Consider the following 19,272-nt stretch of genomic DNA (forward strand, 5'->3'; position numbering starts at 1 on the left):
CTTCTTTTTTTTCCTTTCTTCTGCTCAGGTCACACAGAAAGGAGAATAAAGGGGGAAAAGAGAAGAAAAAAAGAAAAAGGAAAAAAAATTAAATAGGTCCCATTTGTCAGTCAAAATAATGCCACGTTATATCTGCGTGGCATGCCACATTAGCGCCGCGTAGGATCCTAAAAGGGTTATGACGATTTGGGACCTAGATGACACACTATAACAAGTTCTGGGATTTGGATATGCATTTTGAGAGTTTATGGACTTAGATGACACACCCCTACAAGTTTAAGGACCGCATATACACTTTACTCTTTACAATATGTGATTAATTAAAATACAAATTTTCTAAAATATTTGGTATTTTTAAGTAGGTAGGTATATAATTAAATCAATTTACAAGTAAAATAAGTGTGAGAAATAAAATGATATGGTTAAATTTAATTTTATTAAATTCCCATGATTAGTTACGCTCTTTGAAATTTTATTGGAATTTTCAGAGCTTAATTGCTAATTTTAATAATACAAACATCATTTAATAATTATTTAATTAGAAAAAGGAAGCAAAATCCTCCCTTTTAGTTTGGGCCGAATATGGAAAAGTTTATAATTCTCCCTTCTCTCTATTCTGTATGTCTGGTCTGTTTCCTTTCTCTGTTGAAGTCCATTTTGTGTCCTCCTGCAATCGGGCCTAGGAAATGATGTCCCAGCAAAAGTCTAATTTACGCCCAGTCGTTACAGTAGCTTCTTCAAGCTCCAGCCAGTAGCCCGGTCTACACCCGACGACACCCGAATCCCGCGTCGGATTCAACTAAACACGTGGAGATAATCTTAAATTAGTTGAGGGCTTTTGTTCTATATCTTCTACTCTATTTTTTCCCTCAAGAAATTGAAGGAAATCCGGTGAAAATCGCTCCCATATTAAGCTCGAACTCGAGTTTATCTCTCCATGAACCCTAGTTTTTTTCTCTCCGGCGAACTCGAGTCCAATACAACCAAATTAGCGCGTTTACGGATGAAAACACGAAAAAAAAACAATGTAACGAATGGAAAGTTAAGAATTTTTTAATTAGTTAAGATTAGAACTTTTAAAACTAAAAAAATACCAAATTAATTTTAGTAATAAAAAATATGGTACAATGACCCTACCTACGGACGTGTATGCTCACGAAAAAATTGTTTCTGTTTTGAATTTATTTTGAAAGACAATAACTCTGACGATTAAAAGTAGTATTCCTATTAGCACTAAATAGTCCTTATTTGGGCCCATGGGCCTGATAAGCCCAACGCATCCGGTACAATACAAGTTCTTCTATACTACACGAGTGGAGAGGGAGATATAGAGACGGAGAAGCGAGAGGGGAAGAGCACCGACCTCGACCTAGCTAATTAAGGCGCAACACAGAAACCCTCACCGCCGCCCGCATCCATGGCGGAGGAGCACGAGACGAGGCCGCCGTCCGCCGGAAGGCCGCCGTCGTCCGGCCGCGGCAGGGCCGACGACGCTGACGAGAGGGAGGAGGGGGAGATCGCCGACGACGACTCCGGCCACGCGCCGCCGCAGGCCAACCCCGCCGCGCCGCACCCGCTCGAGCACGCCTGGACCTTCTGGTTCGACAACCCGCAGGGGAAGTCCAAGCAGGCCACCTGGGGAAGCTCCATCCGCCCCATCCACACCTTCTCCACCGTCGAGGACTTCTGGAGGTTTCCCACCCCCCCTCCTCTTCTTTTCCCCTCCACAACCTCTCCATCCCTTGCCTTCATGAATCAGTATTGTAGATTCCCCATCTAGCTGCTTAACCCGATTCGATTACATGCGTTAGGCTTGCCACTCATGCCCACTTTACTTTGTCCATGTCATAGGCTTCATGTGTAGGACTGAGATCTAATGTGGATCTAGTTTTTTTTTTTTGACTTGGTTGCAGATTAGGCAGAATTGTTTTGAGGAGGAGTACACTCTTTTCGTGAATTATAGTGTTTTTCTTTAAGCAGAATAATATTTCACATCTTCATCGATCAGTTTATGTTTCATGCTGTGGATGGATGCTTTTCTTTGTTTATCTATTTGGATGGAAACTTTACTTAGTATAGGGTGATAATCTGTATATGCTATCATCATAATGCTCTTAGATGAACAACATGTCTTGAGGAAAATTTGTCTTGAGTGATTGATACCCTGGAAGAAAACGTCTCAAGTGAGAAGTACCAAACTCAAATACTTATTCCATGGTCAACTGTAGAATTGAATTCTTAGTGCAGGCCACATGATTTGTTATGCCTTTATTTTAATAAGCCTAACTGTGGTTAAATCGGTGTGCAGAGTTTGTTTGTTGAAATGTCGGTACGCCGATTGTGATTTCTTGGCATGGTTGGGGAAATCAATATTATGTGTTATCCTACATTGTAGTGCATTACATTTGAGGTGCAGAGTTGGGTGTTATTTGGTTTCTCTTCATGCATATGTGTTGCAAATTGTGTCCAAGTGTTCTGCTTGTTCACACTTAAGCATTTGTTTACAGTCCTGCTGTCATAATTATGCTTTTGGCACCCTTCATGTTTCATGTCAGAAATATTTGTTGATCTTGCTGTATCATTGTGCTGTTGTGCCTTTTGACATCTTTCTGGCTGCATCATACGCCAGTTATTTATTGGCGTTCTTCTATTTTCAGTTCTAGGTTATTTTGTCTAAGTCAGATATTATATTTAATATAAACATATCTTTTTCCATTGTCATCATGAAAGGACATGAATCAGATCCTTCTAAAATGCGTATGATCCTTCTTTTTTTTTTCTGGCCGAATATTTGTCATCTTTTACTTTCCATGTAGTATTAGAACTTGGAAGGTGATTGGCTGATGGTGTTTTGTTCTGTTTGGTGGTTTTGACTTTTATGTATCTGACATTTATAAAAAGAATGTTAATTCTCTGTGGCTCTATTTTTTTATGAGTAATTTGAGCATCCTGAGTTGATACATGTTCAGAGATCTGAGATAGTCCACGTATGTTGACACACGTGTCGTCCTGAGTTCTCTCGACAGTTTATAACATGTGTCATTTGTCGCAAATTATATCAATGCATGTGCTTCAGGGCTTCTTTCTTTCTGCTAACAGCTCGCTTAAATATTATTATTTTTTGGCAATTTGCTTCAGTATTTTTTTTCCTTCTATCTTTTCATGTATTCCTTTAGTCTAATAAGGTTGAATGTGGTATTTCAGCCTTTATAACAATATCCATCACCCAAGCAAGTTGGTTGTGGGAGCTGACTTCCATTGCTTTAAGAATAAAATCGAGCCAAAATGGGAAGATCCTATCTGTGCTAATGGAGGTAAATGGACCTTCAGCTGTGGCAGAGGAAAGTCCGACACAATGTGGTTGCATACTGTAAGCATTATTTGAATCACTTATTTGCACAGTTATCCTTTATACAAATATCTCCCTAATTCTTTACCTTATCCTGTGCTTAGTTATTGGCAATGATTGGCGAACAATTCGATTATGGGGATGAAATTTGTGGAGCAGTTGTTAGTGTGCGTGGCAAGCAGGAAAGAATAGCTATCTGGACTAAAAATGCTGCCAATGAAGCTGCTCAGGTACTATTTCTAAGATATGTGCTGCTAATTTATTTGTTACCTGCAGATAATAACCACATAGTTTTCAACATCATAAATTCAAACTTTTACATGTCATTGCTGTCAAATACCACTATGTATTAATAATGGCATGATCTGGTTATCTGGAGCTATTTATGTCTTGAGCCTGTCCAAATGTTGCTCTGTACATGTGGAATGCTCTCAATCTGCATATACACAATGCATAGCTGAAGAGATATATTCCTGAAAAGATTGCAACATTTGGGTGCACTTGCTTAAACTTCCAGGTGAAGTTTGTCATAGGGGGATTTTCATTATTTTGGCCAAGATCATGCTATATACATTGCGCAGCTATTTTAACCAAGGTTTATATTGAAACGTTAAGTTCTGTTCTATCTTGGTGTTCCTTTCCTGCTATATTGTCCGCGTTATCTCTTGTAGTATTTTCTTGCCATTTTAGCGTTTTGTATGACTGCTGCAATATATGCATCTTGTGGCAAGTTTTTTGGTTCCTCATCACATCATTATTATATTTGATTCGCCTAGGTAGGTCAGATAAGCTGAACATAATCGTTTCTCTTTCTTCATCAGATAAGCATTGGGAAGCAGTGGAAAGAATTTCTGGATTACAAGGACTCGATTGGGTTCATTGTTCATGTGAGTAGTCCTTAGCTTTGTTACATTATATGCCTGGATGAATAACTGTTTCTTATTCGTGCCCTTTTTGGTTGTAGGACGATGCAAAAAAGATGGACAAAGGTCTCAAGAACCGCTACACAGTTTGATCTGAGCACTCCTGTCCAGATATCCAAGAGAGTAGTATATCCACATGTAGGATGGGTTTTCTTCGATGCTTTAGTGTTTGTCATTCGCTTGTAGCGAGCGCTTGAAGGCTATAATATTACCGTGAACTGTTTAAACTTGAAACGTAATATAATGACGTATCAGAGGTGTCTCTGTACTCTATAAATCAGTCCAGTTCTTCCTTTGTTTGCTGGTATCTGAGGGTGCTTGTTTGTTTAGTCTGCCGCTACCGCTAGCTAGTTTCTCTGAACCTGCATGTTTTGACGACGAATATTGACTGGGAATTGCAGTGGGATATACTTTCCCCTGTCAATCACCATTTAATGGGTGAGGACTTATGGGCTCCTATTACACCGGGAAACAGGAGTCTTGCTTTTACCAGAGCGGGAGGACCGACTCCGGCTGGGATAAGAGGATGAGAACCTCTCACCATCATTATTTGATGGGACAAATCAGGCTGCACGTCGCCTGACACACGAGCAGCGCACTACCTCAGTCCCATCGGTCATTCGACCGGTCACAGACTGGTTGAGTGCATTGCACACTGCATTAAATGCGGCGTGGCGCGACTACTCAGGCCGCCATAAATGCGGGTAGGTGGGCACCTGGAGGCGGACACTTAACCCACCGTACATGGTGACCTAGAGAGGGGGTCGGGGGAGCCCGACCCCTAGTCACGGGAGGGGGCGGCCGCCGCCCGACCTCGGGCCCGATCCCCGTCGGGGGAGGGCCACGTGGTGCTTGGGGCAGCCTTCTCCCTCTAGTCTCGGCCAGGGAGTGGCTGCCGCCCCTCCTCGGGCCTGACTCCCTTTGGGGGAGGGCCACGTGGCATCGGGGGGCTGCCTGCTCCATCCAGTCTCTGGGAAGGAGTGGCCGTCACCCTACCTTGGGCCTGACTCCCCCCTCGGGGGAGGGCCACGTGGCATCGGGGGGCAGCCTCCTTTGACTAGTCTTTGGGAAGGGTGGCCGCCACCCCACCTTGGGCCTGACTCCCCTCGGGGGAGGGCCACGTGGCATCGGGGGGCAGCCTCCTCCGTCGAGTCTCGGCCAGGGAGTGGCCGCCGCCCTACCTCGGGCCTGACTCCCCTCGGGGGAGGGCCACGTGGATCTGGGGGCAGCCTCCGTACCCTAAGCTGGGAGGGGGCGGTCGCCGCTCCACCCGAGCGTCACCCTCCTCAGGGGATGCCACATGGGTTTGGGGGCGACCTCCTCGCTCTAAACATGATACCCCCGGGTCCATATCACCGATAGTAGCCCCCGGCATTAGCCCTGACCAAAACCTTCCCTAGGTGGTCAGGGTTAATGCCACTCCTAGTCTGATGATATGCGGGCCCGGCCTCTTCTTTGCTGGCACTAGGACCCATGCGCCTTTTTCGCCCCAGCCTAAGGGCGACTCGCTAGCCCGTACCTTAGGCTGCGAACTCATTTTTTGTATATATTCAGCAAACGTTGTTAAATTCTCTCGGGCCCGTGACCTTACACCGCGTACCTCGCTTGCCCCTGCCATTTGTTAACCTCTGTTCATGTTCTACTTCATCTATTCAAACGATTATTTTCGCAAGTGTGAGGACTGAACTTTCCATAGCCAGCAATCTTCACCCGCGATCAAGCTAAGCTGGGCACCGTAGCCAGCCGGCAGGGCCAAAGCCAGCCGCTACGGAAGAGCTAGCACAGGGGGCCCCGGGCGTTGACGGTACCCAGAGCTCGACGCAGGGCTAGGATAGAGCTAGGAATCGTAACTCCCGCACTTTTAAGCAAAGAATCGTTTGAATGGATGAAACGAATACAAACTTTTTGTTACCAAGGGAGGCAAGCCAGCGCGCAACACATAGGTACCGCGGGACCGCGAGGAAGAGATGGGCGAGAGATAAATATAAGCAATAATAATTCTATGCAAACGATTATCTTCGCGTGAGTGTGATGACTGAACTTTCTATAGCCAGCAATCTTCGCCTGCGATCAAGCGAAGCTGAGCGTCGTAACCAGCCGACGGGGCCAAAGCCAGCCGCTACGGAAGAGCTAGCACAGAGGGCCCCGGGCATCGACGGTACCCAGAGCTCGACGCAGGGTTAGGATAGAGCTAGGAATCGTAGCCCCCACACTTATAGCAAAGAATTGCTTGTATGAATGAGGCAAACACAAACCTTGCTTGCATGTCGCGACCTTTCAAACCTTTAGCTCGAAGAGGGCCCCCCACCATGGGTTCCGAACCATTTTGGGAAGCCTGTGACCACTTAGCAAACGAGGTCAGGTTCCCACGAGCCTGTGTCCCCACGCTACACATTCTGTTTGCTCTTTCCTTTCGGTGGCCTCCTTCCAATATCTCTCCCTTCTATACGGACGACTACTTTCGCACGAGTGTGAGAGCCGAAAAACTCTAAAGCCAGCAATTCCCGTCTACAGTTGAGCCGGGCCGGGCACCGTAGCCAGCCGGCGGGACCAAAGCTAGCCGCTACGGAAGAGCCAGCACAAAGGGTCCCGGGTTTCGACGGCACCCAGAGCTCAACTTAAGGCTGGAATAGGGCTAGAAAACTTAGCCCCCACACTTAGCGAGGAAACGTTCATGTAGATGGGAGAGAGGTTGGGGTCTTACCACCGAGGGAGCAAACAAATGCGCAACACGTGAGCGTCGCAGGGCCATGAGAAAAGAACAGGGGGAAAATAAATATAAGACTTCAAGCTGTATTAAGCTGATGAATTGAAAAATTGAAAATACTTGAAGCTTGAAAGGACGATTAGTTGAGCCGGGCCGGGCACCATAGCCAGCCGGCGGGACCAAAGCTAGCCGCTACGGAAGAGCCAGCACAGGGGGTCCCGGGCTTCGACGGCACCCGGAGCTCAACTGCAAGAGCCCTCCCAGGAGTAGACTGAGGCAGGTGGCAGGTTCATGAGCGATCCCCGCGCTTGGCCCTGGAGGGCCATGGGGGAAGAAATTCGCCTTGACCCGGTCGTCACCCCACGCTGCCTCTATGATCGTCGTATGGATTTGGAGGGACTCGGAGGGGTTGACGCTACCGTGGTACCTCTCAGTAAGGCTGGGCCGGAACTTTGGGGGCTATCGGACATTCCGAAGACTCGCCACAAAAACCTGGCCGCTAGCCTTTTCTGATAAGAATGTGGGGAGCCCAGCCCCCTGCCTGGGGCGGCGCGACACTCCTGAGGAGGCTGCGCCTTCCCCCGCATTGGCGCCGCGACGCTCGTCACGCCGGCGCTCGAAAGAACCTCAAAAATCATGAACGCGTCGGAGAATGAACTCCTCCATCAGGGGACCGTGAGGCCCCCCTTTGTGAGTTCGGCCGGGGGCAGCGAGTGAGATTCGAGGGTTTGGTGAGCGAAGCTGTGTGACCTTCAGGGGGTTCCATCCCCCCCCATTACTAGGCCTGGACCTCCTTTTGTACCTCAAGGGGTTACCACATGGGCCCAACAACCTAACCTAGCTCCGGTGGAGAAGGATTACAATCTTTGCATTAAATGCATATCTTGTCTCTTGACTTGGGAAGCAAGCGCACGTCATCTTGATGATGAGGCCTGTCAAATCTTGCCGCCCGACACGGGGGGTGCCCCTGTCAGTCACCATTTAATGGGTGAGGACTTCTGGGCTCCTATTACACCGGGAAATGGGAGCCTTGCTTTGACCAGAGCGGGAGGACCGACTCCGGCTGGGATAAGAGGATACGAACCTCTCACCATCATTATTTGATGGGACATGTCAGGCTGCACGTTGCCTGACACACGAGCAGCGCACAGGCGCACTACCCCAGTCCCATCGGTTATTCGACCGGTCACAGACCGGTTGAGTGCATTGCACACCGCATTAAATGTGGCGTGGCGCGACTACTCGGGCCGCCATAAATGCGGGTAAGTGGGCACCTGGAGGCGGACACTTAACCCACCGTACATGGTGACCTAGAGAGTGGGTCGGAGGAGCCCGACCCCTAGTCACGGGAGGGGGCGGCCGCCGCCCGACCTCGGGCCCGATCCCTCCTCGGGAGAGGGCCACGTGGCGTCTGGGGCAGCCTTCTCCCTCTAGTCTCGGCTAGGAAGTGGCCGCCGCCCCACCTCGGGCCTGACTCCCCTCGGGGGAGGGCCATGTGGCATCGGGGGGCAGCCTCCTCCATCCCGTCTCTGGGAAGGAGTGGCCGCCACCCTACCTTGGGCCTAACTCCCCCCTCTGGGGAGGGCCACGTGGCATCGGGGGACAGCCTCCTCCGACTAGTCTTTGGGAAGGAGTGGCCGCCACCCCACCTTGGGCCTGACTCCCCTCGGGGGAGGGCCACGTGGCATCGTGGGGCAGCCTCCTCCGTCGAGTCTCGGCCAGGGAGTGGCCGCCGCCCTACCTCGGGCTTGACTCCCCTCGGGGGAGGGCCATGTGGGTCTCGGGGCAGCCTCCGTACCCTAAGCTGGGAGGGGGCGGTTGCCGCTCCACCCAGGCGTCACCCTCCTCAGGGGATGCCACATGGGTTTGGGGGCGACCTCCTTGCTCTAAACATGATACCACCGGGTCCATATCACCGACAGATCCAACGCCTCAAAATCGTCGCGGACCCTCCCCTCCGCACACGCGTCCTCCTCTCCCCTTTCCTCACGCGCATCCCCCCAATCACGCTCCTCACACGCATCCTCCTCTCTCTCGCACGCCGCCGACGCCGCACCCTCACGCCGCTGCCATCGCCCTATCCAGCGCCATCCGCCATCGCGACGCCGCCATGCCAACAACGGCCATCCCTCCCCCGTCGGCCGGCGTCACCAACGTCATCGATCTCCTCCGCGCCTCCGCCCGAGCCGATCTCTCCTGTCCGCATTGCCACCAACGGCCGCTCACCGATCTGCTCCGCTAGCGTCGATCTCTCCCGTCCGCATCGTCACCGACGGCCACCTTTGTCGATCTCCTCTGTGCCCAAGGTAAATTTTTGCTCACAAGTATTTGACCAGGTTACGAACTGAATGAATTCCTGCTTTTTTTGAGTTTTGATTTTGGTAATGCACATAGAATAGTGTTACAGAGAATTTGGTAATGGAGATAAAATAGTGTTGCAGAGCCCTTCTTGTACAACTAGACCCCATCCATCCCTTTGTGTCATCATGTGTATACTACAAATTATGGGAATCAACTAAGTTCCATTGTACTATTGCAACTGGTAATAGGATTTTATTACTGTACTCCATTTTGCTACGAGTTGCAAAACAGGATGGTGATACAGGTAATCAAATTGATTTGAGCGTCTTTTTTCCACCGTCATGAGATAGGTACTGCTACTGCTGCAATTTTTTCCCATATAGCAACAACCCAGTTATCTGGATTCACTACTTATATTTGTGTAAGTAGATACCGGGGTGGGTAGATAAATATGTTTCTGATGAACTTCAAACATACGAACTGAAATTTTTGCAAATGACTTCACATATTTATTTGTGATAAATCTCCTCTCACATAAGACAAACAATTAGCAATATATGGAGCATCAGCATGTACTGTATTTGATAATTTGTTCCCTTTTTTCCCTTTACAGGACAGAGTGAAATTGCTAACCAGCTTGTGGGGTAACTACTCCATTCCAAAAGACAACCCATACACTGATGACAGTGACTTAGAACTAGAAGTTTGGGCATTGGGTCTTAGAAACCCGTGGAGATGCAGCTTTGATTCCACGAGGCCTTCCTACTTCTACTGTGCCGATGTTGGTCAGGTAACATTCAACATTATATGAGCAACTCATGATAATTTGCTACTTTTAAATTTAATACTATTGGTTAACAACTGATGCAGTAAAAGTAGTGGTTCTTCATCAGTTCTTTTTAAGGAAATTGTCCATTTTACTCCATAAAGTATGCTATCAGTCATCAAGTGCGCTGGCTTGCCAACATCAGGTCGCTGCCTTCATACAGTGTTTCTCAATTCCTGCATTTTGTTTCCACCTCTCCCTTGCACGAAGCCCTCTGCTATCCACCAGCGTACAACCTGGTAGCAACTTTTTCAGATGTGCTGGAAGGTAGATGTAGCTAAAGGTTAAGGATATTCCTGATAGGTTCTACGCTTGGGTTGTTGCTTATCTCCCGGTTAAGTTGTTTATATTTGCGCCTAAATACCACTTCGTTCTTGTCACCAACAAACATCGATTCTTCATATTGGATTGGAGTTACAAAATTAGCATTTCAGTTTGCAGTACATGACAGATTCATGTGGTATATCGACTGAAATTCATATGTTAGTTCTGAGCTCAATAATGTACACAATGTTGGAATGCATAGTTGTTTGGCGGGCTTTGGCAAGGGTTGTTTCACTTCTGAACTTTATTCATTTATTTACCCCATATTTGCTATTTAGAGAAAATATAATGATCTCTATTTTGACATGTGATGGAATAAATTTGTGCTTTGGGCACTATAAGTGTTTATCTATGGCTTGCTTTTTGAAGCTTTATGCCTATGCTTTGAAAATTAATGTATGGAGTATATTTGTGATATAGTCAAATTGATGAGGAAAATCATTAAATTTTAGAAATATATTCTTTTTCTTATTACATTACCTTAATTCAGAACCTAAAATCAACATCATCTTGCTTGTCTTGCTTGGGTAGTTTGGTACATTATACAAGATTGCTGCATATTTTTTTAATGAATACTTGCAGAAAACTAATGTTGTTGTTTCAGATTCAGGCATTCAGCACATGGTATATTTCAGAATATGTATATAGCTATGTTAAAATTTCAGAATGTAAATAGGCATACATGAAAGCACATGATAAGACAGTTTAAGTTATAAGTTACCATGGTTAAGATTTTGAAAGTCTAAACTTTGGAATATTCATTGATAAAAGTTAATTCTGAAAGTCTTAACTTTGGTTTGAAAGTCTGAAAATCTGAAATTCCAAACATGCAGCGGCTAATATCGATTGATCAATTGAGGCGCGGCTCGTGCTGCCAAAGTGAATCGTTCCAGATCATCTGGTACTATATGTGAACTGGAAATTTATTTTGTAAACTTTCACCGCCATTAGCTTTTGAGGTAGATGACACCAAGCTGAAGCATGTTGGACATTTTTGGTCTGCTTAAGTACTTGGATCATTTAATTGGCTGAAATGCACATGTAAATTTGTTTCCCAGATCCATTAAGTTTATAGTACTTTCTGATCGGTGGGAAGACCTTGGTGACTGGGTGAGCGACAAAGCCACCTGCAGACTCAACTTATGTCTTTGCTCTGTATATTCTACTGAGGGAAAGAAGATGCAAGGTCTCTTGGACTCTCAATTCTCTTAGGCCAGGTGATCAAATAAAAAAGGGAAATGCTTTAAGACTGAAGTTCTATCGTAAACCAGATATAGATCAAATATTAGATGCTATGGACTTCTATGTCTATGCCTGATTGTGAAGTTGTACAATAGGCTTGCATTGTTTCAAATCAAAAGATAGAAAAGTCACGATGTTATTTTACTCACATCGCTATGTAATTAACAATATAGTAATTGGCTCTGTCATTCTTTTTTTTTTAAGAATGATAAACTTTAATAGTTTAATTTTCATTACTAAATATTACCGTAGCGTTAGCACGGGTCAATTACTAGTGAGCTTTAATTCATCGTGCTCTTCATCACCTTCACCCATCCTGGCTTAGTAAGAAAAACCAATACAATGTGGCATATATTTCTGGAGGTTGAAAGCTGAAACGCTCTATTAACACAAAAGAGAGCCAAATACGTTCTCTATGTATAACTAAACCAAGCGACTATATGTAACTAAACCAAGCGAGAACAATAATATATGATGAAAAGGTAAATGATGATGTGGAATAATAATAATAATAATAATAATAATAATAATAATAATAATCAAAGGAAAAAAGGAAAAGGAATAATAATGAAATGAAAAAAAAAGAAAAGGAAATAAAGCAGTATGCATTGACCAGGTCAACGGGAGAGGGAGGGGCAAAATCGGGATTTGGCACCGACATAGTCGATCCTTGCTGCTGCCTCCCCTGCCTGTATAATCCCCAAATCCCCTCCTCCCTTCCCCTGGCCTCCATCGGTATATAAGCCCCAGATTTCGAATTCCTCTCTGCGGCTGCGCTCTGCTCCTCCCCTCAATCCTCCTCTCCGCTCTCGCTCTCAGTCTCAGATCAGGTATGCGGCTGGTGCTTGGTTCGATTCGATCATGCGATTTTTTGTTGGGATCGGGATCTAATTTTTAGGGAAATTTTGTGCCCTCGATTCGATTGGCCGCACCGCACCCAACCAAACCAAATAGAGGGAGGGAGGGATGCGATACTTGTGTATATGCACGAACGATCACATCGATGAATTTTCTAGATTTTGGTTTGCGGCGGCTGGCCAGCAAACAGACCCGGAGGATTTTGATTAGTTCGTTTCCGCAGCCTTTGCATGCCGATCTTAAACTTTTTATGTATCTGGCTGCCTATCTGCAGGAGGGAGGGGATCGATATTCGATCATCGATGGCCACCTTCGAGCTGTACCGGAGGTCCACCATCGGCATGTGCCTCACCGACACGCTGGACGACATGGTCTCCAGTGGGGCGCTCAGCCCCGAGCTCGCCATCCAAGTCCTCGTGCAGTTTGACAAGGTTTCTTAACCCCCTACCTCTCCTTCATTACTGCTGCCGGATGTGGATTACTTGTTTTTCATATATGGATGTTCTTGTTGTTTCAGTCCATGACTAGCGCTTTGGAGCATCAGGTGAAGAGCAAGGTTACTGTCAAGGTATGCTCTTTCTATTGATTCTCTTTTTGTACTGTAGATTTCATTAATAGCTGTAGATTTTTTTTAAAAAAAAGGAATCGATGAGAATGCCGTATTGTTGTTATTTAGTTATGAATTAGTAAACTTTCTAACTGTTGACTTATCTTGTTAATCATCAATTCATTCTATGGTGTTTGCACACATCCAAGTTATGCAATGCAAATGAGTACTGATAGTGCAGTCTATAGATAACATTATTACTATGTCATGTTGGCATGTCATTAAGTTTGTGGCATAGGAGTCTTCTTTTAGATCTACCGTGTATTCTTTTGTGGGAAGGCAATTCCTGCTTGCTTCATAGGCTACTCACCAATTCGATAGACTTTCTGTGAGAATGGCTGTGACCAATAAGTTAAGCACTTTTGGGACAATCCAAATTTCCATGAAAATAACTGGAATATTGATTGATTATGTTCTGATGTTAATTTCTAAATATCAAGGTCAAGTAGCGGTGCACAACATTTTCAATCATGGTTCCTGTTTGGACAAACCTACAAATAACTGGAATATAATATTGATTAATTTTGTTCTTTTATTGTGTGTCATGTATGTCGAAGATGGCTACTTCTGCAAAGCTTTTGAAGTAACATGATTTTCTTTTGCAATTGTGTTGTACTTTATGGGAAATAATTCAAGTTCTGTATGATTTATTGTGCATTGAGGTTACACATTCGAAGTGATGAGTATATGCCAATATATAGCTTCACTCAAGACCGTCGATGTGTTACATATATCTTAATTAGATTTCTTATGTTTAGCACATTGACTGTGCTTTCCTGCCACGAGTCCTTTTGAAAGTATTCACATGTATAGTTCAGACCGCCTGCATTTCCAGTGATGGCTTTCCCTTTTCTCTGCACAGGGCCATCTGCACACCTACAGGTTCTGCGACAATGTGTGGACTTTCATCCTAACAGATGCAATTTTCAAGAACGAAGAGATTACAGAGACAATAAACAAGGTGAAGATCGTGGCCTGCGATTCCAAATTGCTGGAGACTAAAGAAGAGTAATTTGCGGAAGAGCCCATCCTGCTTCTCTTGATGCTGCAGACCTGGCGCACCTGAAATATAATCTTGCATCTGTTTTCCTGGCTCGTATCATGAATCTGAACAGTTTCCATGGTAGGAGTACTAGAGTATCATGTTCATAGTTTCTGTCTGCCATCCGCATCACTCATGGATCGATTTCTCTCTTCTCTGTTGAGTGATGGACCGATTTCTCTCCTCTGTTGATAATGAAGAGTGTGATGTGTGACATGAGTGTGCTCTGTACCTAATCATGCTCTCGCCGAAGGCAGACCTAACATTTGAATTCTAAATCTTTGAACAGGATGTTCAGATTACCTTGTTCGTCGCCTGATACTGTTATTTTCGAGTCAATGCTGGTTGGATATTGAAGAGTTCAGGGGTATAACCCTGTTGCAACTAATGGGAATTTCCATTAAAAAAGCTACAATCCAGTGAATAAGGATTAAGGATACATAACAACTTTATGCTTTAATATAAATACGTTCAACATCTGTCTCCACTCTCCAGAGGGAAAATAACCAGGACACTTGTTCAAACCTCTTCATCTAGATTAAACAGAAAAAAGAAAAACCTCCAACCGGGAGATGAAATCAAGAGAAATAGCTATTTACATCCAGTGAGGGACGTCACAAGTGAAATGCGAACATGGATTCTACAGGTAGCTCTTCACAATGGAACTTGAGTTCATTCTGAAATCTCTGTAATACAAAGTGCTCATCCTCTGTTATGAGGGTTGTCACGCTGCAAGCTAACTTGGAGAATGGTTCTCTCCCAGTTCTTCCAGCACGATGCAGATAGTCAATAGCCGTCTTGGGAAGGTCAAAGTTGTATATGTGGCTGGTTTGTGGGAGGTCAAACCCTCTGCTTGCTATGTCAGTGGAAACTAGAAGAAAGCCTTTTCCCTTGACCTCCTGCAGAGGAACATCGATACTTGTGTGAAGATATGGATTTTTCAAAATCAAACATGTCTTTATAGTGGGAACGTCAGAAAGAATAGAAAGAGAACACGAACGGTGAATGATGTAGCACGGGCATTGAAATTCATATCTTCTTCCAGTAGAAGGACCTCTAGGCTTCCCATGTACGTAGTTCTCAGGAATTCAACAACAACAGTAGTTGAAGGAGGGTGTCCAGCCTTCTTTGATTTCTCAGACTAACAGAACAGGTTGAACAGTTAACAAACAAACTGCAAACGTGAGGTTGCCACACTACTATTCTGGTTAAGTAAATATTCATTCGTTCTAAAAGAATTGCTCAGACCTTGGTGAAAAACATATGATACTGCTCAGTTAGTAAACAAACCAAATTGCTAGTACTTACAAATGTCTGTGAATGCTGAATATACGGTTTTACAAATTGGAAGTAATGTAAATGAAATATAGAACTGTTTTCAAGAAATATTAATGTATATATATTATGGTCTGGAGCTGGTAATTAATCATAGCACATTAGCACCAAGCTAGTACAGAATACCCTTATATGCTGGAGTGTACGGTACCCCTACACAAACAATGCTAATAGGTTCCATCGCCCCGGCATTTTCGGTATACAATGATAAAGGACATTTTGATTTTTTTTTAAAGTCTTGTTAAATGTTTTGTTGCTAGTCATAGGAACGATAAAAATAAAGAATATCAGCTAATGGACTAGCTGGTGATTCCCATTGAAACAGAATCAGATATTAAATCTTCAATCGTACCAAAAATGAAAATTATTCCATACCAGCAGATAAAGACTATCTATGATAAGTAACATTTTGTATTTGCATATAGGATAGCATAAATGGTCCATCATGAGGTCCCTTGGCCGGTTGGTCCCTCTAGAATAATTTCTAACCCCTAAATTGGCACATCCCATCACCCTGGAGCAACACTATAATCAACATGCCATGGAGTAAATGGAATCCACAAGTAGCAATACCTGTTCAGCAACAAATATAATCCCTGACTTTGGTGCATCCTTCTCAAGCAAGGATAGTAAAACATGCAACCTTTCCTTCTTACTGCAGATCTGTACATTAATTAAAAAATTACCATAATCAGCAAGAACAAAAATCAGGTCAAAAGATATTTTTCAGGAGCAAGGGGGTTAGTCACCCATACTTGCAAGATTTTTCAGGAACAGAAAAGTAAAAGAGACTCATGAGATCACTGAAAACTAAAAGAAGATGTGCAATGCTGTGTAAAAGGACTAAACTTTTGCCATAATCACATGCATGCTGTTTAATGAGCTTATGCAAGGAATGCCCGTGCCTGTGGGTTTAGGTATTAGGCCCCAACTGAAACACGCCTTTTTACTATGTTCAAGACAGGTATTAAGTTCCACAGTTGTAGGAAATGATTGAAGGCATTTAGAATGCAAGATTATCATAAAAAGAAATTTATATGCCCACCGCATATTTGTGCTGGAGGTGAGAGGGCATGGGTTGTACAGGGTTGACATGAACATGAACCACATCAGTCTGCACACAGATAAGACAGAATATGCAAACATGAGGTCAAAAAGGTCCATCTTTTCATTCAATAATAATAGTGTACGTTCAAGCCATATAGATAAAGAAGTGCAACCTTAGTCCACTTATGTTGCACACAGTCATGCACAAAGCGATTGTGCTGAGGAATCGATGCGCTAGCAAATATGGTCTGACGACTGGAAGCTGCTGAATAAGATGTTAATATTTTGCGAAGAGAGCTTACTTGCTTTGACGACCCAAAAATAAAATCAACCTATCAAACAGCAATGAGTACAGTAGGTATTCTGTCTTGAAAAAAATCAACTAAATGAGTTCCAAACTTCAAATAGCCTCTTGGGTTCTTTGCAAATATACAGAGTCAGATATTGCATTAGCAGACTGAGCTTATACTGCAAAAAAGTTTGATTTAGGACTCAAGAATCACCTCATCAATAACTAATACTCTCATAGACTGAAGACTGAAAGCACGCTTCTCAATCATTTGGCACAAGCTTGCAACAGTAGCAACAATTATAGCCGGGGGCTCTGCCTGGAAATAGATCAATATAGTCAGCGGGGAAGCAAACAACAGGTAAGAGAAACTTAAATAGCCTGCTCTTTATGCGTCAAGTAGAAACAAAAAGAAAGTGAAGTGCGTACATCAGTATAACCAATTTGGCAACATTTACACCAAGAGGCCTGAAAACTAATATCAAAGGGAGATATGGACATAACCACGGCATGGCTAAAATGCTCCTGTATTAAACTGAAGCACTATCACAGTTTTCTTTTTGGGCTAGGAACTGAAGAATTAGCTATTGAGCATAGACTGAAAATACCTTTACCCAACTCCTTTGCCTCCTTAGCATTCCACCATCAAGCAAAGCCATAACGGTGCAGGCCTTTGCTGCAAGTATTCGAGCAACTTTGGTAACCTTACATTGGCACAATAACAGCAACAAGGTGAGTTAGAAGGGACGCACAAGGCAGGTGGAAGATAATTGCATAGCAAGCAGCCAAGCAGCTTATCACCTGCATGCCGAGCTCCCTGGTTGGGACCACAACCAGCGCTTGCACCGAGGATCTCCCAAAATCTATGGCCGAGAACACCGACAATAGATAGGCAAGTGTCTTTCCAGAACCCGTCTACATTCAACCAGCAATAGTAAGATCAGATTGCTATCACTGTACAGCATGAAACAATCTAAGGAGAGTAAGCAAAGCTTGAGGAGGAGGAGGAGGAACAGCACCTGTGCGTGGAGGATGCAGTCTTGGCCAGACAAGAGGACAGGCAAGGATTGCTCCTGCACCTCGGTAGGGACGACATAGCCAACCTCCTCAGCCCTGGAAGAAAATTAAACCCATGAGCATAAATAATTAAAAAAAAATCTCGAACGAGGAAGAGAGGGAAGCACCTCTGGAGGACGTGCTCCGGGACGCGGCTGGCGCAGACCTCGCGGAGGGTGGCGGCGGAGGCGCGGAGTCGACGGAGGCGGAGGCGGTGGCGCAGCGTGAACGGGGCGAGGCCAGAGCGTAGGGTGGTGGAGAGTGGCGAAGCGCAGCCGGAGAACGCGGCCATGGAGGAGGCGGCGGCGGCGGCCGCGGGCAAGGCGTCGAGGTCGCCGCCTACCTCCAGGGGTGGCACCTTGAGGAGGTGGCGTCGCTCCTCGCCGTCGACAGCCTCCTACGCCGGGTGGATGCGCCTCCGCCTCGACTATCTCCTGCCGCCGCTGCAGTTCCTCACCTTGCGTCGTGTTTGTGATTTTTGTCAAATTTTGTAATCGCCTAGTATTTGTGAATTTTTTTTTTGTTAAAGTACAAAAACATCACAAGAGATGCTCATATTTGGTCGAAATGCTCATCACACAAGCTGAAATCACATAATAGGGGCCAAATCATACAAAGCTAAAAAAAAATAGGGGCAAAAATACAATAACCACCAAGAGTATAAATGTCTTTTTTTCTACCGCTAACCTTGTTAAAACAGGATGTTAGAAGTGGGGATACACGGCTGATTCAGATTCAAAAAATGGGAGTAAAACTGCAAACCCTAAAAAGTGGGGGTAAAACTGCAAATCTTAAAAAGTGGGGATAAAACAGCAATTGGCTTCGAAAGTGAGGATAGCAATGCAATTGCCCCAGGATATTTTAGTCATTCTCCATCTCCACTAATTCCACCTCGAAATGCTAGGGATAGAATTTTTTTTGGATGGAGGGGAGTACTTATCAGCTGTATTAATTAATTAATTAATTATTATTGGCTTGCGGCAGATCATCAGTTGTGTCCCAATCCAAGACACTAGACATAGTTTACATAAATTGCATATCATCAAGAAACTAGTACTAGACACTAATCTTTCAATGAAAACACCACTTTTCCATATTTAAATGTAGTGCTACTTCTCTCACATGATATCTTGGATGTTGTGTAGAAACCATGTCTCATGCAAAACGTGGTTTTCTTATCTTTCCTCATTTATTCACTTGCCACATCATCTTTCATTCTAAGTGGCAGCTTATTTAAAGCTATGGACACCATCCTAGTCATTGGATTGGGAATGGCCTAACAAGATTAACTGAGGACATCGCCACACACAAAAAAAAGAAACAACATTAAGCAGCTTAAATTATCGTTTCATGTTGGTCCAAGTTG

At 44.6% G+C, this 19,272-nt stretch overlaps 3 protein-coding genes across 3 annotated transcripts; 2 read left to right on the forward strand and 1 right to left on the reverse strand.

The window, feature by feature from the left end:
• Positions 1-1,323: 1,323 nt before the first annotated feature.
• Positions 1,324-4,565, forward strand: LOC127754831 (eukaryotic translation initiation factor 4E-1). Its single transcript, XM_052280429.1, has 5 exons — positions 1,324-1,692; positions 3,205-3,370; positions 3,454-3,579; positions 4,171-4,236; positions 4,314-4,565. The coding sequence occupies exons 1-5, from the start codon at positions 1,418-1,420 to the stop codon at positions 4,362-4,364; spliced, it is 684 nt and encodes a 227-aa protein (XP_052136389.1). The 5' UTR covers positions 1,324-1,417; the 3' UTR covers positions 4,365-4,565.
• Positions 4,566-12,366: 7,801 nt separating this feature from the next.
• Positions 12,367-14,488, forward strand: LOC127759196 (transcription initiation factor IIA subunit 2-like). Its single transcript, XM_052283965.1, has 4 exons — positions 12,367-12,502; positions 12,805-12,961; positions 13,048-13,098; positions 14,000-14,488. The coding sequence occupies exons 2-4, from the start codon at positions 12,833-12,835 to the stop codon at positions 14,147-14,149; spliced, it is 330 nt and encodes a 109-aa protein (XP_052139925.1). The 5' UTR covers positions 12,367-12,502; positions 12,805-12,832; the 3' UTR covers positions 14,150-14,488.
• A 126-nt stretch (positions 14,489-14,614) lies between these two features.
• LOC127759180 (DEAD-box ATP-dependent RNA helicase 58, chloroplastic) lies at positions 14,615-18,408 on the reverse strand. The gene is made up of 10 exons (XM_052283963.1): positions 18,035-18,408; positions 17,870-17,963; positions 17,652-17,765; positions 17,459-17,554; positions 17,065-17,169; positions 16,735-16,893; positions 16,560-16,628; positions 16,088-16,177; positions 15,180-15,320; positions 14,615-15,078 (listed from the first exon to the last, which is right to left on the reverse strand). The coding sequence occupies exons 1-10, from the start codon at positions 18,196-18,198 to the stop codon at positions 14,794-14,796; spliced, it is 1,317 nt and encodes a 438-aa protein (XP_052139923.1). The 5' UTR covers positions 18,199-18,408; the 3' UTR covers positions 14,615-14,793.
• Between the last annotated feature and the right edge of the window lie 864 nt (positions 18,409-19,272).

Source organism: Oryza glaberrima, chromosome 1 (assembly GCF_000147395.1).
Source record: "Oryza glaberrima chromosome 1, OglaRS2, whole genome shotgun sequence".
Lineage (NCBI taxonomy): Eukaryota > Viridiplantae > Streptophyta > Magnoliopsida > Poales > Poaceae > Oryza > Oryza glaberrima.

Bases quoted from the DNA above. Each gene is read 5' to 3' on its own strand.
- LOC127754831 (XM_052280429.1), top strand. From the start codon at position 1,418: ATGGCGGAGGAGCACGAGACGAGGCCGCCGTCCGCCGGAAGGCCGCCG. The intron at 1,693-3,204 runs GTTTCCCACCCC...GTGGTATTTCAG, and splicing joins ACCGTCGAGGACTTCTGGAG to CCTTTATAACAATATCCATC. The intron at 3,371-3,453 runs GTAAGCATTATT...TCCTGTGCTTAG, and splicing joins ACACAATGTGGTTGCATACT to TTATTGGCAATGATTGGCGA.
- LOC127759196 (XM_052283965.1), top strand. From the start codon at position 12,833: ATGGCCACCTTCGAGCTGTACCGGAGGTCCACCATCGGCATGTGCCTC. The intron at 12,962-13,047 runs GTTTCTTAACCC...TTGTTGTTTCAG, and splicing joins TCCTCGTGCAGTTTGACAAG to TCCATGACTAGCGCTTTGGA. The intron at 13,099-13,999 runs GTATGCTCTTTC...TTCTCTGCACAG, and splicing joins AGAGCAAGGTTACTGTCAAG to GGCCATCTGCACACCTACAG.
- LOC127759180 (XM_052283963.1), bottom strand. From the start codon at position 18,198: ATGGCCGCGTTCTCCGGCTGCGCTTCGCCACTCTCCACCACCCTACGC. The intron at 17,555-17,651 runs GTGATAAGCTGC...TGCCAATGTAAG, and splicing joins CCAGGGAGCTCGGCATGCAG to GTTACCAAAGTTGCTCGAAT. The intron at 15,321-16,087 runs GTATTGCTACTT...CTGTTCTGTTAG, and splicing joins TTATATTTGTTGCTGAACAG to TCTGAGAAATCAAAGAAGGC.